This window comes from Prionailurus viverrinus, chromosome D4, assembly GCF_022837055.1.
Source record: "Prionailurus viverrinus isolate Anna chromosome D4, UM_Priviv_1.0, whole genome shotgun sequence".
In the NCBI taxonomy this organism is placed as follows: Eukaryota; Metazoa; Chordata; class Mammalia; order Carnivora; family Felidae; genus Prionailurus; species Prionailurus viverrinus.
Genome location: NC_062573.1, coordinates 75,271,974 through 75,288,684, shown reverse-complemented (window position 1 = coordinate 75,288,684; position 16,711 = coordinate 75,271,974). Strand labels below are relative to the sequence as shown.

The following is a 16,711-nucleotide window of genomic DNA, read 5'->3' as shown; positions in this document are numbered from 1 at the left end:
TATTGTAATTGGATCTTTTACCCAGTGATCTTGTTCCATCATGCATTGGTCATTTATAGGTCTTTCAAATATTGACATTTTAGTGTGTAAAGAAAATAATTATGTTGATTTCCAATCCCATCAGAAGGATCTTTAAGAATTGGGAAGCTATCAAGCTTACAGTGGTAGATAAAGATTTTCCAAATTCTACTTTTCACTTGAAAGTTGAATTTTATCATTGGGGGCAAATATTATCAGTTATTTTTCTTGAAGTGATAGGCTCACTTCATTCACTTTGGGTTGGAAGGAACAGTCTGCCAAATACCCGAGTCTAACCATAGTTTGTCTGTTATTCTTTCAAGAAAAACTGGTATTTCATGAAAAAAGTAGTCCAGCTCCCAACTCAGTCACGCAAATGCTTTTCCTTGAGGCCGCCATCATACTTTGGTATACATTAGAAGTACTGTGTACTGTATACTTCATCACGCTATTATAAAGATGTATGTAGTCAGTTACCATGGGGAGATGGTTCAAGATGGCAGCATAGGGAGATACTGAATTCCCCCCCTGCCACAGACACAGCATATCAACTGCTACATATGAAACAATTTGCTCTGAAAAAGATCAGAAAACTAGCTGAACTGCTCTTCTGTAACAAGGGATGTAAGGTCCACATCAAGGGGGGTAGGAACTACAGAGATAGGGTCTCAAAACCCCGCCCCTAGTGTGGTGACCAATACTCCGGTAGTGTTGTGATCCATATCACAAATATGGAGCTCTTCCCTGAGGAGTTTGTGCCTACAGCAGGCACCCCAACCCTTGGGACCTGCACCAGAGAGATGAGTCCCCAAAACATCTGGCTTTGGAAACCAAGGGGGCTTATATCTAGGAGAAAGGTACAGCAGTAGAGAATACAGGTTCTGCTCTTAAAGGGCTCATTCAAAGACTACAGGACCCTGGGCAAAGTAACCGTTTGAAAAGTAGTTAGCCCCTATGTGAAGGAGATTCATTTGCTAATCTTAAAGTATCCACCCAAGAGGCAAGAGCCTAATGGAAATTCCTCCTGGGACAGAGGCACTGGTGGGCATCATTTTTGCACTCTGCCTATAATCTGCTGGCACTGGTGGGTATATGCCATGCCCACATCCCCGCCAGAGCTGGGTGGCCAAGGTTCTGAAATGATCAGAGACAGTTCTTGGCAAGCTACTATCCCATGGCCCTGCATAGACAGCAATCAGAAACACTCTCTAGTCGTCTTATGGAAAAGACCCCTTCGTCCTAGAACCACAGCTTCAGGGGTTCCAGGACTACCACACATCTAGAGGCTACAAAATTGTCCTCAGGCAACATGGTCTAGGAGATGTCATCTCTGTCATACTGTGTGTTGGCCTTGCCACAGCCCACCAGTACCTCCGAGAAAGGGCTCCTCTGGAGCCCTCATTTTTGCAGCAGTTTCCGAGGAGACCCCTCCAGATTGTGTGGTGTGTAAGTCAACAGGGTTTATGGTTGTGGTCCCGTAGGACTCTCTCTATATATTTGCATAGCTTAAAAGCTGCTGCCTGAAGTTCTGGCTTCTATTCTAGCTTCTGTTCAGCCTGAAACTAGGGGCAGACTGAAATCCCATCCTCTGGAACACTCACAGCGCTTGGCAGTCCCTCAGCAACTGGGCTGTATTGAGGGTAAATCAGGCTGCTTAGACCACAAAGGTTCATGTGACAACTAAGAGCTAAGCACAGTTGAATGACAGGGTTCATTTCCATAAGGCCAGTTCAAGACTTGTTGAAGCTTGAGAGGGTTGAAGGTTGTTTCATCTGCTGCTTAGAAATTAACACAGGACAGGGGCGCCTGGGTGGCGTAGTCGGTTAAGCGTCCGACTTCAGCCAGGTCACGATCTCGCGGCCCGTGAGTTCGAGCCCCGCGTCAGGCTCTGGGCTGATGGCTCAGAGCCTGGAGCCTGTTTCCGATTCTGTGTCTCCCTCTCTCTCTGCCCCTCCCCCGTTCATGCTCTGTCTCTCTCTGTCCCAAAAATAAATGTTGAAAAAAAAATTTTTTTTTAATTAAAAAAAAAAAAAGAAATCAACACAGGACCAAAAAAGAAAAAAAGAAAGAAAGAAGAAAGAAAGAAAGAAAGAAAGAAAGAAAGAAATCAACACAGAATCAAGCAAAATGAAGAGACAAAGGAGTGCGTTTCAAATGAAAGAACAAGATAAAACACCAGAACAAGAACCATTATGAAATGGTGATAGTTTACCTAAAAAAGAATTCAAAGTAATGGTCCTAAAACAAGAGGAATGAATACAGCAAGAACTTCGCTAAGGAGAAATACAAATAAAGTCCCACACAGACTTCACAATGCTGACGAACACAGTAACTGAAACGAAAAATACACTGGAGGGATTCCAGCAACAGACTAGATGAAGCAGAAGAAAAATCAGTAATGTGGGAGACAGGGTAGTAGAATTCATCCAAAAACAATAACAAAAAAGAAATAATTTTAAAAAGTAAAAATAGCTTAAGGGACAACATCAAGCAGAGTAACTTTTGCATTATATGAGTCACAGAAGCATAAAGAGAGAAAGGAGCAGAAAAACATATTTGAAGAAATAAATGAGAAGTTCCCTAACCTCAGGAAGGAATAGACATCCAGATCCAGGAAGCCCAGAGAGTTCCACGTGAGCACAAGAGGAAATCTCTTCTGCAGAAGAGCATTGATTTTTTTTTTTTTTTTTTTTTTTTTTTTTTTACTGAAAACAAATCACTTTACAGTCGGATGCCAGTGACATTTGACAGTACTGGAAACTGGCATTCCTCAGTAGCGAAGAATTTACACAGTCAATGTTCAAGGCTCTTGGTGTTTCATTTTTAAGCATCCCTGATAGATGGGAGCATATTATTTGTGTCTGAGAGTATGTAACTTCATCACTTTAATGTGTACCATCTGATGTTATGAATCAAAGTATTTTATCTCAGAGAGGGAACATTCACTGGTTTATAAAATGCTCTCTCCCCATCTGCTTGAAAGTGATTCATTAATGCCTGAATATTTAAAATCAGTTAGAATTCTCTTTTCGTATGCTTTGAGGAACAGTAGACCCAAAGGAGTAATACACTTATGAATATGTGGAATTTATAGGAAATTTCAAATCATTAAACACTTCACCACGGAAGGGTTTTGAAGGAACTGTACAAGCTGTCATAGGCCTTATGATGATTGAGATTGTATTGTAGCTATTGTCAGATGAGCTACACCTCAGTTCATCAAAGATGTGTACTGTTGAAGAGCCTAATGAAGAGTGTTAGACATCTAGACGTAGTTTAGAATTCTATTTCTAGGTTACAAGGAATTACCTGTGATAGGGCATTTGCCATTTGAAGTTCTCTGGACATCAGGGTAGGATTACATCATGTGGATGGTCTAGAACATTTGGCAAAGCTGTCATGAGCACCTAATGCAGTCTGGGAAAGGCAAGTCATGTGGCTATAGCTCACTGATCAAAGGTCCACAGTGGATTTGGCTTCACAGTCATCATATCGTTTATCATCAGTGGAATTCAAGGCCAGAGTTTGTTGTTGGTAGTCACACCATAGTAAATTAACTCAGTAGGTGGGACTGGAAGATGAGTACTTGGCATTGAAGAGTCTCTTTCTGAGACAACTGCTGACAAAGGCCAAGATTCTGTGTCTGATAATCCTATAGACCCAGTCTCAACGAAGTATTGGAAAAGTGTGATCATAGCCCAGCCCCTTCTGCTTCCTTCCAGAGTTCAAGAAAATTATCTCACGCAGCAGTCTCAGACCACTCCTCAACACCAACCAAGACCCAGCAGATAGCTGCACTCCTCCCAGACAGTATGTACTAGCTCCTAAAAAGATGACACAAAGGAGGTCATTGTTTAGTCCATAAATTCCCCATCTGTTGTTCAGTCATTAATACAGCTTGATGTCTCAAGCTGCATCTGTACCAGTTCCTTAAAACATGTCTCCGTGTCAGTTTTTAGCTCAGTTATGAGCCATGCAGCATCTTGAGAGACCAATCAGAGCAACAGACTTGGATGATAGAGGCAAATATTTATCAGCCAGAAGATATAAGAAAAGAAAAATTCAAGAACAGCTTCAAATGGTCCATGGTTAAGGGCTGCAGATTTGGTTTTTTTTTTAATTTTTAATTTTAGGGAGTGAGCAGGGGAGAGGTATAAGGGAGAGAGAGAATCTTAAGCAGGCTTCACACTAAGTGCAGAGCCCGAGACAGGGGTCAATCCCACAACACTGGGACCACGACCTGAGCCAAAATCAAGAGCAGAACACTCGACCAAATGAGCCACCCAGGCGCCCCAAGGGCTGCAGTTTTTTTTTTTTTTTTTTAAGTGATCAGCCCCTGGGTTGAATATTGATTCTGTTCAGCTTTCTTCTGAATTCATCTAACATCTTGCAGCTTGTATCTATAAATATTAATGACCAGGTTGTTTAACCAAAATCAAAGTGGAATGAATACTGGACACATTGGCTCCACTCTGCATAGGACACGACAGCAGCCTTTAGAAAGTACATCAAGTCAGAGTCAACAGAATATACTGAGCTGGCACAGACCGTAAACACCTCTTTCCAGTCACAGCACTCTTACAGCCCCACTGTATGGACACTATTATGATTTCGTAGCTAGAAGCATGGTCCCCATTCCACCTAGTATGCCACAAAACCGTACCCAAAGTGCTGCAGTAACTGCATTCACTCAGGACAGACAAGATTTTCTCAAGGTCAGCAGTTTGTGATTAGAGATTAAATTACTAACTGCTCCTGTAGCTTATGGGGCCGTCTTGGTACCTAGCACTATGCCTACGGGTCAGGTGGTGACTGCCTGCCCTACTTTGGCTACACAGCAGCAGCAGCCGCAGCCACAGACTTTGTCAGTCACACGGCACAGTTCCCAGGAATCTCCGGCTCAGCTCACCCAACTACTGCAGCAGTTTTTACAGACTTGAAGGATCCTCAGGGAGCATCCTTGAAATCAGCATATCCTCTCTGCTGCTTTTCCACTACAACAGAGCACTTTCCCCACGATCACATTACCAGCAATACCGGTCTCAGCAACAGCAATATCTGAGTCGGCACAGGACTGACAGTTTGACCTGTTCTTCTAAGGTTCACCCACGGTAGCACATATGCCTCTTCTGACCTCCAGGAAGGAGGGGATTGGCCATCAAGAGTTGCTCAGATGGTCTGAAGCTAGGAGAAGTCCTGGCAGCTTCGCAAGAAGCAGTGTTGAATGTTCTAGTTCCTGGAATTAGTTAGCAGGGAAAATGCTGCCTATTGCTCCAAATACACATTAATTACCAGCCAACAGGAGATGATCTTGGGGCCATAGCCAATTCTGACAGTGTTCTACTTGCCCATCTATTTTTCGATGGAGAAAAGTGTATTGCCAAATGTCAAGCTCAGCTGTGAAACATGATCTTCAGTCATCAGAAAGGCACCAACATTATTAGTAATTTAGTGGTTCTGTGCCTGTTTTCAGGTGTTAGAGGACACATCACTGTCATGTTTGGTTTGCTTACAATAATGCCATGGAGGTAGTCTAGAAGACTCAGTAGGCCCTTTCTCTCTTCCTCTCCTTTTCCAGATAAGGATAGAACAGTAGTTAGTGTCAGAAATTATAGTAAGGACTGTATATGGCAAGTGTATAGCTAACCTCATATTCAACAGTGAAAAGCTAAAGTCTTTTCCTTTAATATTAGGATCAAGGCCAGGAGGCCCACTCTGTGCACTTTTATTCAGCATAGTATTAGAAGTGCTAGGGGCACCTGAGTAACTCAGTTAAGCATCAGACTCTTGATTTTAGCTCAGGTCATGATCTCACGGTTGTGAGATTGAGCCCCACGTTGGGCACTGCGCTGAATGTGGAGCCTGCTTGAGATTCTCTGCCTCTCTCCCCCTCCTGTGCTCTCTTAAAAAAAAAAAAAAAATCTGTCCCTCTGCTTGAAAAAAAGCAAGCAAGCCTAGCTAGAGCAATTAGGCAAGAGAGAAAAAGCAGAAGAAGTAAAACTATTTGTGAGTGACAGGATTTTACATAGAAAACCCTAAACCTATGACCCAGCAATAGCACTGCTAGGAATTTATCCAAGGGATACAGGAGCACTGATGCATAGGGCCACTTGTACCCCAATGTTCATAGCAGCACTCTCAACAATAGCCAAATTATGGAAAGAGCCTAAATGTCCATCAACTGATGAATGGATAAAGAAATTGTGGTTTATATACACAATGGAATATTACGTGGCAATGAGAAAAAATGAAATATGGCCTTTTGTAGCAATGTGGATGGAACTGGAGAGTGTGATGCTAAGTGAAATAAGCCATACAGAGAAAGACAGATACCATATGGTTTCACTCTTATGTGGATCCTGAGAAACTTCACAGGAACCCATGGGGGAGGGGAAGGAAAAAAAAAAAAAAAAGAGGTTAGAATGGGAGAGAGCCAAAGCATAAGAGACTTAAAAACTGAGAACAAACTGAGGGTTGATGGGGGGTGGGTGATGGGTATTGAGGAGGGCACCTTTTGGGATGAGCACTGGGTGTTGTATGGAAACCAATTTGTCAATAAATTTCATAAAAAAAAAAAAAAGAAAATTGACATTTTGAAAAGAAAATTTCTTTCCTGATTAAAAATGAAAAATAAAAGTTTACTACACAGAAATGGGGAAATAGCAAAAAAAAAAAAAAAAAAAAAGAAAACCCTAAACCTTTCTCTACCAAAACAAACTGGTAGAACTAATCAACAACTTCAATAAAGTTGCAGGGTACAAAATCACCATACACAAATCTGTTGTATTTTTATATACTAACAAGATACTCTGAAAGGTGAATTAAGAAAACAGTCCCAGGGCACCTGGGTGGCTCAGTCGGTTAAGCATCTTGACTTCACCTCAGGTTATGATCTCATGGTTGGTGGGTTCGAGCCCTGTATACTGACAGCTATGAGCCTGGAGCCTGCTTCAGATTCTGTGTCTCCCTCTCTGCCCCTTCCCCACTCAGTGTGTCTCTCTTTCAAAAATAGGTAACAAAAAACATTAATAATTAAAAAAAAAGAAAAAAACAGCCTCATTTACAAAAGAAAATGAAAAAGCAAATGCAAAGGAGTAACTTTGATCAATGAGGTAGAAGACCTGTATAGTGAACACTGTAACACATTGAGGAAATAAACTGAATAGGACATAAATAATTAGTAATTATTATTACTATTATTAGTAATTCTGTGCTCATGGATCAGAAGATTGTTTAAATGTCCATATTTCCCATAGCCATCTGTAGATTCAGCGCAAGTCCCATTTCCAAATTCCAGTGGCATTTTTCAGAATTAGAACTCCTAAAAATTTTGGGGACCATAAAAGATACCAAATAACAACAGTTAGGGTATTGACATAAATACACATAGATCATTACAACAGAACAGAGAGCCCACAAATAAACCCATGTATCTATGGTCAATTAATTTGTGACAAAAGAGGTAAGAATATACAATGAGGAAAGGGTAGTCTCTTCAATACATGGTGCTGGGAAAACTGGACCACTCTCTTACACCATGCAGAAAAATCAACTTAAAATGAGTTAGAGACTTGAATGTAAGACCAGAAATCATAAAGCTCCTGGAAAACAACAGGTGGTAAGTTTCCTGATATGGATGGATGTTGGCAGTAATTTTTTTGGAATCCACTTCAAAGGCCTCGGTAACAAAGCGAAAATAAACAAATGGGACTGTATCAAACTAAAAAGCTTCTGCACGGTAAAGGAAACCATCGACACACCAAGAAAGCAACCTATGGAATGGGAGAAGATACTTGCAAATCATATATTGGATAAGGGCTTAATATCTAAAATCTGTAAAGAACTCAATCAAGTCAATAGCAAAAAAACCAATCTATAACAGATGGGCAGAGGATCTGAATAGACATTTTTTCAAAGACCTACAGATGACCAAGAGGCACATGAGTTAAAAATAGAACTACCATACGATCCAGTAATTCCACTTCGGGCTGTTCATTCAAGGAAATGAAAGCACGGATTTGAAAAGATACCTTTTGTGTTCATTACAGCATTATTTACAAAAGCCAAGACATGGAAGCAAGGTAAGTATCCACTGATGGATGAATGAGTAAAGAAGATGTGAGAGACGTGCACACGCTGCAATATTACTAAGCCATTAAAAGAATGAAATCTTGGGGCACCTGGGTAGCTCAGTCGTTTCAGTGTCTGACTTCAGCTCAGGCCATGATCTCACAGTCCATGAGTTTAAGCCCCACGTCAGGCTCTGTGCTGACAGCTCAGAGCCTGGAACCTGCTTCGGATTCTTTGTCTCTCTCTTTCTCTGCTCCTCTCCCACTCTTTCTCTGTCTCTCAAAAATAAATAAATAAATAAATGTTAAAAAAAAGGGGGGGGCGTTTAAAAAAAATAAGAGAATGAAATCTTTTGTGACAACAGAAGTGGAACTTGAGGGTATTATGCTAAGTGAAATAAGTCAGAAAGACAAATACCATTTGATTGCCCTGTAGTTGAAAAAACAAATGAACAAACAAAACAATGCATAGATAAGAGAAAGGGGATTGGTGGTTGCCAGAGGGAGGAGTGTTGGGGGGCTGATTACTTGGGTAAAGGTCATCAAGAGGTACACACCTGCAGTTATAAAAACTCATGGGAATGTAATGTATGGCATGTGACTACGGGTAATAATACTGTATTGCATATTTGAAAGTGGCTGAGAGAGTAGATCTTAAAAGTGTTCATTACTAGAAAGAAAACTTACAACTATGGTGACAAACGTTGACAAGATTTTTGTGGTGATCATTTTGCAGTGTATACAAATATCAAATCATTACGTTGTACACTGGAAACTAATACAACGTTAGGTCAATTATACTTGAAGTAAAAAAATAACATACTCAAAATACATGATTTAATAAAATTAATTTTTGCTGTCATCAAGAATATGAATTTATTAACTATAAGTACACTGTGGGGCTACTACCCAGATTCATTCTAGAGTGCTTGCATTTTTATTCACCACTGCTGGTGTCCCATCAGTACAAATATCACTACAGTGAAAAGGGCAACTGAGATCATCTTACAACAGTGAAAATGGTTCATGATTCGCCTGAAATGGTTTCAGGGGTCCCCAGAGGTCTCTGAACCACGCTTTGAGAACCACTGACCTAGACTTGTATCCATTGAATTTGGATTGGTGGGAGAGGAGAGAGGAAGGTACAGGCAGGGAGATTATCAATCCAAGCTATTAGGCTATGTGCTTTCTCACCGATTCTGAAAGTAGTAATAGGCAAGGAGGAGAATGTGCTGATTTTCACAGAAGAGAATGGGCAACTGGGGTGTGTATCTCCTTCAATTGTAATCTCCCTTATTACAAGTAGAATTACGTTTGCTTGGCCTTAATGGACACAGATTCCACAGAATCCTATAAAAAGATGTGAATAGTCTTCACAAGTCTTTTCCTAAAAGATAACTGCCAGCTTACTGTGAATGTCCCTGCAACCGTTCTTAGAACTGACTATATATTTTGTTTTGTATTTGGGTATTTTATAGAAAGTGGAATATAGAAGGGGGTATAAAAGCTATTGGGGGGGTTCTTTCTAGGGGAAAGTAACATGGCTTCAAGTTTAAAGGTGTTCCCCATATCCTGCCTCAGACCTTTTTGTGATTATTCTTTTATGACTTTCTCTGTAAAGATTTAGATATGACTGACATAGTCAGTCTTTGATAGTAAGTGACCATTCGTTGCCTTTAGTTATGTTTACCTTGACCTAATATAGTATGTGGTTTTAAATACATTTGTAAATTGAATCATATATGAAATGCATTAAGAGAATTTTTTTTTTAAGTAAACAATTGTCCATTAACTATTACTGGACAAATAATGTACCTTGGTTGCTTAAAGCAAGATATTATTTAGTCTGGCTGCCCAGGTTTTTCATCTCTACACCTCTTTTCAGCCTTCACCTTTGGCATCATTTCTATCTTTAATCATCTATAAGACACTTAACCTTTCTGTTTGACCGTTGTGTCGGACCCATGGTCTAAAACTCAGCTTTCTCTGTATAATGTTGTTTTTTGTAGTGAAATGGCCTTTCATACCCATCACCCCGCCACCTATAGTTACAACACTCCTTTCCTTTAGATTGACTTTCAAATTTTCCCAGTCTCCTTTCACTTGACCTATTTCACCTCAGCTCCCTAGCCTCCTCCACACTCTCTTCCATGTTCTGTTGAAGCCCCTCTCTGCCACATCTGCTGAACTTGTTCATCCTTGTTTATTATTGCTTCCAAAGTGTGTTCTTGCCTTTACCTTACTTTTGCCCTGGAGGCAATGCGGCGGAGTAGAAAGTACTTGGACTTTGGTGTCAGACACCTCTTACCACGTACTATACATGATCTTATGTAACTTAATTAATTTCTGATCCTTAGTTTCATCTCAGATAACAAAGTATTAATTTTTAGGATTGTTGTATTACCCTTTTACTATATATTTTTAATCTGTTAATCAAATCTCCCAGTTAAGCTCCTTAAGGTGAGTGATTGTGTGTAAACAACATTAATAACAACAGTAGTAAATAATATTTATCAATCAGTTCAGGGCCAGGCAGTATACTAAGTGTGTTGCATATTTTACCTTTTTTAAAGCTTCACCATTGCCCTATAGGAGAAGTATTATTTTTTGCAGTTTATAGATAAGGAAACTAAAGTTCAGAAGAGTAACTTGTCTGGTTACACTGCTCATTACTGGCAAAAGGAGATTCAAATCCACCTTTTTGACTCTAGGTCCTACACCATTATGGCATCATTACTTAAACTGTGCTGGGCACATAATATCTCAACAAATACATTTTGATCCTGCATGGTCACATGATTGTTTAGTCCAGAAGCCAGTAGTTTATGTCTGAGTAGCTTTGCTAAAAAAAAGCCCATGAAACGGCAGGAGACCTGGGCGCAGTCCTTGTGTTAACTCCGATTTCTACACGATTATGTGTTTCATATAGTTTAAAGCTGATGGAACAGGATACTTGCAACCTTGAGGAGGAAGAGCGAAAAGCAAGTACCAAAATCAAGGAAATCAATGTTCAAAAAGCAAAACTTGTTACTGAATTAACAAACTTTGTAAAGGTAAGGCATTTTCTTAATTTTGGTCACTTTATTATGGCAGGTAGATAAGTACATAGATTAAAAAAACTCTTGCTAAGATTTTACCATCGACAGTTTTAACTTTGCTTGATATTTCTCATTATAGGTCAATAATTTGGTTAAAAGCACTCATTAAGCTAAATTATTTTATTCTAGATGATTCAATTAAATCCAGAGAAAGACATTTTAAAAGTTTCTTGTAAGAAATAGTTGTAAAAAGAACTCTTTGAGGTATCAGATTAGAAAAATGTTATTTTTCTCCTGGTTTGTAATTTTTTAAAAAACTATATTTTTTTTTTCCTTAGTTGTAAAACAAATTAAACTTTCAGGGGTTTTTGTTCCTAGATTTGTACTTCTTTGCATATACAAAAAGTTGATTTAATTCTTCAAAATACTACAGTGATCTCCGAGAAGAACAAATTAGAATCAGATTACATGGCTGCTTCATCACAGCTCCGTCTCACAGAGGTACAATTTTTGCTTTTAGTTTTTGATTATGGGGTGCCAGCCTCAGACCAGTTTGAAAACCTGTATCATCATTTGAAATATACATTTTGTTATATGCTCTCTAATTTACAAATTTAATGCATTCTGCTGATGAGGAAGCCCTGTGTTAAACACTGTACAATGCATCTTACATTATTGATTGGAGGAGGTGTGGTAATGTGAGAAATGAGAGCATCTTAAGTCACTTGACAGGCAAAGTCTCCTATCTGTCCCTTTAACCCATAAAAACTTCAGTCATTCTGTCACCACGTAGCCACTAGTAGCTTTTATTACAGTTTGTACGTCTCATAAAGTCAACTGCAGGTGAGTTATAATCAACACTGAGCGTGGCCTTCGTGTACAGTTTTGGTGATTTAATCTTCTGTTAATATCATTCTGTGAAATGATAAATACTAAAATAGCTTGCAGAGGGTGAAATGTGATGCACTAAGGTCATGAAAATCCCCAAGAAGAACTGGCAACAAAATGATGGTGACAGTGACATCGTCTTTTGAGTCTTCCGAATCCTTTTCCAAAAAATGGAAGAACAGCTAGGATAGCAGCCACAAGCCCATGGACAGCGTATAGAGCGAAACTAAGTTTCAGAGTATCTCTGTTGCTGGTCCACAGTACACTCTCCCACCACCCGCCCAGAGTTAGCATCCGACTGGACAAGGTAAGGGCATGGTCTCCAGCAAGACTCAACTAGCCCCTTTCCCCGGAAGGCTCAAGAATAAGTCCGGAGTGCCTGGGTGGCTTCGCTGGTTGAGCTTCTGACTTTAGCTCAGGGCATGATCTCACACTTCGTGGGTTTGAGCCCCATATCAGGCTCTCTGCTGTCAGCATGGAACCCACTTTGGGTCTTCTGTCCCCTTCTGTGTGCCGGTCCCCCACTTGCACTCTCTCTCTCAAAATAAATAAATAAACTTAAAAAAAAAAAAAAAAGGTAAGACAGTCATAGGACTCAGAACCCCAACCCTCTAACCACAGGATTTGTCCTTCTGGCATTGCCTATCCCCATCTTGAGTCATCTCCTAAGCCTGAGTGTAGGTGTGATTGAAGGAGAAGTGTAGCTCCTCGTGAATAACAAAGACATTCCTATAACTCAGAAAATTCCTAGGGCTTTACAGTCTCCTTCCCAAGAACCAGGGAGTAAGGCCTGATTCTTTCTTACACAACACCTGAGAACTCCAGAATATCAGCAGGTAAGATTAAGTCAGCAGCAAGCTAGCCTGGTATCAGGAAGTACATGCTAAGCAGAGGGAAAGCTCAGAGAAGCCAAAAATGAAGTCACCAGCAGGTTCTCCTTTCTAAAGGAAAGAGGCCCCACTAGGTGTGGAAAGCTCTGCAGATCAGTTTGAAAACCGCTGAAGGTGACTGTCGACTCTAGGAAGGTCGATGGTGCTGTGGAGGTCCAGGCTTGGCGAACTCTCAAATTAGCCTAGACTGCTGTGCAGAAGCACGCTGCTTACTGAGAAGTAGACCTATACTTCTACTGAGTACTCACTACTTCTACTGAGAAGTGATAGACCAGGAAGACCGCAGAATTGGTATTTATATGGTTATAAGGCAGACAGGGTAGCTAACACACAACACTAAAATGGGGGAAGGGAGACAATAGAAGTAAAATAGAATATACTTCCTGATTGTCCTATAGGAATTGTAAGGAAATAAAAGGATATTACTTCAAAGTGGGTACTTTGGGAGACGAAGTAAGGGAGAATTTCAGTATTACTTACAGTGGGAACCAACAGACAGTATTCTAAAAAAGATATAAAGGACATAAGGGTATTATATAAGGTATTTGTGTAAACTTTCCTAAATACCAAAAGATAGAAAAGGGGAAGGAGATAATAAAACAGATCATGTCACTAAAGATATTTTATATATATACATATATGACATGAAAATAAATATGACATAAAAAAGAAAGGGATTCAGAAAGGTTTAAAAAGGAAGACGAAGAGCCCAAGGGATTTTTTTTAAATCACAAAGGCTCAAAAATACCTAAATTTATGAAATCATAATGATACTTAATATTGGTCACCTTTGGAGGATACTGGAGAACTAGCTCATTATTTTGAAAAATGGCAAAGAAAAAATCAAGCATTTATCCAGAACTTCCTAGGTGTTTTTTTTTTGTTTGTTTTTTTTTTTTTTTTTTTGAGAGAGGGAGAGAGAGCACAAGTCAGGGAGAGAGAATCCCAAGCAGACTCCACGCACAGCTTGGAGTCCGACTCTGAGCTCAGTCCCATGACCTAACCCAAAATCAAGAATTGAACACTCAACCTACCGAGCCACCCAGGTGCCCCTGTGTGAACTACTATCTTGGTTAAACAAGTAGAAGTGCCTCTTTACAGAAGCATTTCAGATAATAAATGCAGAAGGAATGATAGTATTAGAATATCCCCCTTGCAGCTGATTATGAATCGGTGGCTCACATTAGCTGCTGACATCACAGAAAAATACCCAGATATTTACGTATGTGCCGACGAAGAGACATAATATGAAATTATTTTATGAAAAAATTCCACTCTGATTAGGCCTCTGGAACAGGGTGTGTTCACATCATCACGGTCAACATTTTATACTGGAAAATTCTTACTGTGGGAGCTGTGCTGTGCATTGTAGGATGTTGAAATTTAAACCCAGTATCCCTGGCCTTTACTTTCTAGATGCCAGTAGTGTACCCCTCCCCACTCCATTGTGACAACCAAATGTGTCTCCAGACATTGCCCAGATGTACCCTGGGGAACAAAATGGCTCCCATTTCAGAACCACCGCCCTAAAACTACCAGTTTAGTCTTCAGAATAATCCATTTAATACTCACATCTCAATTTAGATGATAAATTGTCATCAGAAATATTTGATCGTATTTTGATTTTATAAAAGTTACAGTTGAAGGGCACTTGGGTTACTCAGTCGGTTGAGCATCTGACTCTTGATTTCGGCTCAGGTCATGATCCCAGGGTAGTGGGGTCCAGACCTGCTTTGGGCTCCGTGCAGAGTGTGGAGCCTGCTGGATTCTCTCTTTGTCTGTCTCGCTCTCTCCTTCTGCCTCTCCCCTCCCCTCAAAAGACGTTTATAGTTAAAAAAGTAAATATGTATACTCAAGTTGTTCTAACTAAACATTTTCTAATAGCTGGAGTATTTGTTTTTAAGTTAAACTAAAAATTTAGTTTCTCAGTCACACTAGTCACATTTTAAATGCTTAATGGCTGCATTGGACTTGTTCCTTCTTTACTGGATAGTGCAGTATCTAAGAACAAAAGGAAAAAGGAGATAGAGGACCTAGAAGTTAAAAAGTATTTTAAAACATTAACCAAATACAATGTGTGGACATAATTTAGATCTTGATTTGAACAAAGCAATTGCAAAAATTTTTTTTTTCTAAGAAAGGCATATGAAGGAAATAGAATGTTGGAATTCCTTCAAAATCTTCCAGAAAGGGGGCTTTTTAGGAAGGGAGCATGGATGACACAGTCTTGGTCACAGGTTGATAATTGTTGAAGCTGGACGATAGGTACATGAAGGTTCATTATACTGTTCTCTCTGCATTCATACATTGTTGAAATTTTCCACAATAAAAACCAAAAAGCCTCCATTCTTGGCCATGATGAAATAGCAGGGGCCAAATGTACCCACTTTAAACCACTAAAAGATAGGACTAAATATATGAAACAGTGATGTGCAGACACTGGATAACAGGCAGCACAGGACAGTGATTTTGGGGAGAAGGAACAGTGCGAGGTGAGCCCTGTGGCTCCCTCAGCTTACTTCAGGGAGAGCTTCCGGGCCACAATGTAGGCAAAAGGAACCCGGCGGGAGATCTAACATAGCACTGCAGTTCTTAGATGTGGTAAGCGGGTGTCAGGAGAATATGGTGAACAACTTTCTGGCAGTAAATTTGACAATTCAGAAGAAATGGGCAAACTTTAGAAGCCATGAACTATCAAAAGTTCCTGAAGAGCAATTAGAATAGCCCTCTTTTTACTAAAGAAATTAAATTTGTACTTAAAAACCTTACCACAAAGAAAGCTCCAGGCCCAAGCACGTAACTGAAGAATTAATAGCAATTCTACCTGAAGAGGAGGGGAATACTTCTCAACACATTGTATGAGGCTAGCATTCCCCAGTATCAAAATCACACAATGGAAACTACAGACCAGTATCACTCATGAACCTTAGATGCAAAAATTCTTTTAAAAAGGTGAGCAGATTTAGAAAGTTAGCAAATGAAATCCAACAGCATGTAAAAGAGTATTACATCCTAACCAAATGAGTTTATCCCAGAAGTATACAAAGTTGATCTCACGTTTGGAAAGTCATCAGTGTAGTTCATTATGTGGACAGTACACAAAAACCAGATGATCATCTCAGTGTATACAGAGTAAATATTTGCCAACATCTAGCATCCTTTTTATGATAGAAACTTTCTGCATCTAAGAATAGAAGGACATTTTATCCAGCTTATGAAGGGCATTCACCCAAAACCGTTAGCTGATACCATACCCCTTGGCGAAGGAATGGAAGGAAGCTTTCTCCTACTGATTGCGAACAAGGAAATGCTCACTACTCACCTCTGTTCCACACTGTTCTAGCCAATGCAATAAGGAAAAAACAAAAACCTATTTCAGACAGACATCATTTCTGTGGAAAATGTTAAAGAATTTACAAAAATGCTGTAAGTTCTGTTAGTGCATTTAGCAAGGTTGCGGAATACAAGTTCAATACAGAAGTTCAAAATCAGTTGTGGCTCCGTCTACTAGCAATGAACAGTTGGAAATCGAAGTTTAAAAACAACACTGTGTTTAATAGCTTCAAAAATATGAAATGCTTAGGGATACATTTATAAGACCTGTCTGTATACTGAAAAGTACAAAATTCTGCTGAAGTTAAAATAAGATGTAAGTAAGTGGAGAGAATCATTGTGTTCATGGATAATAGAATCAGGATTTGTTAAAATGTCAGTTCTCTCCCAAATCTATAGATTTAATGAAATTCCCAGCAGGGTTTTTTTTAGAAATTGACAAGCTTATTAGAACTTTGAAAAAGAAGAAGTTCCA

The 16,711-nt window shown here is 39.6% G+C and overlaps 1 protein-coding gene and 1 pseudogene across 2 annotated transcripts in view; both read left to right on the top strand.

Moving 5' to 3' along the window:
- Positions 1-16,711, top strand: part of SMC5 (structural maintenance of chromosomes 5) — a 97,068-nt gene that overhangs the window by 64,096 nt on the left and 16,261 nt on the right. For both annotated transcript variants that reach the window (XM_047829558.1, XM_047829557.1), the window contains exons 16-17: positions 11,017-11,140; positions 11,504-11,626. In XM_047829558.1, coding sequence (XP_047685514.1) covers positions 11,017-11,140; positions 11,504-11,626 — 247 coding nt within the window. The remainder of the gene's footprint in view (positions 1-11,016; positions 11,141-11,503; positions 11,627-16,711) is intronic.
- On the top strand, positions 2,734-5,796 carry LOC125150444 (circadian locomoter output cycles protein kaput-like; annotated as a pseudogene).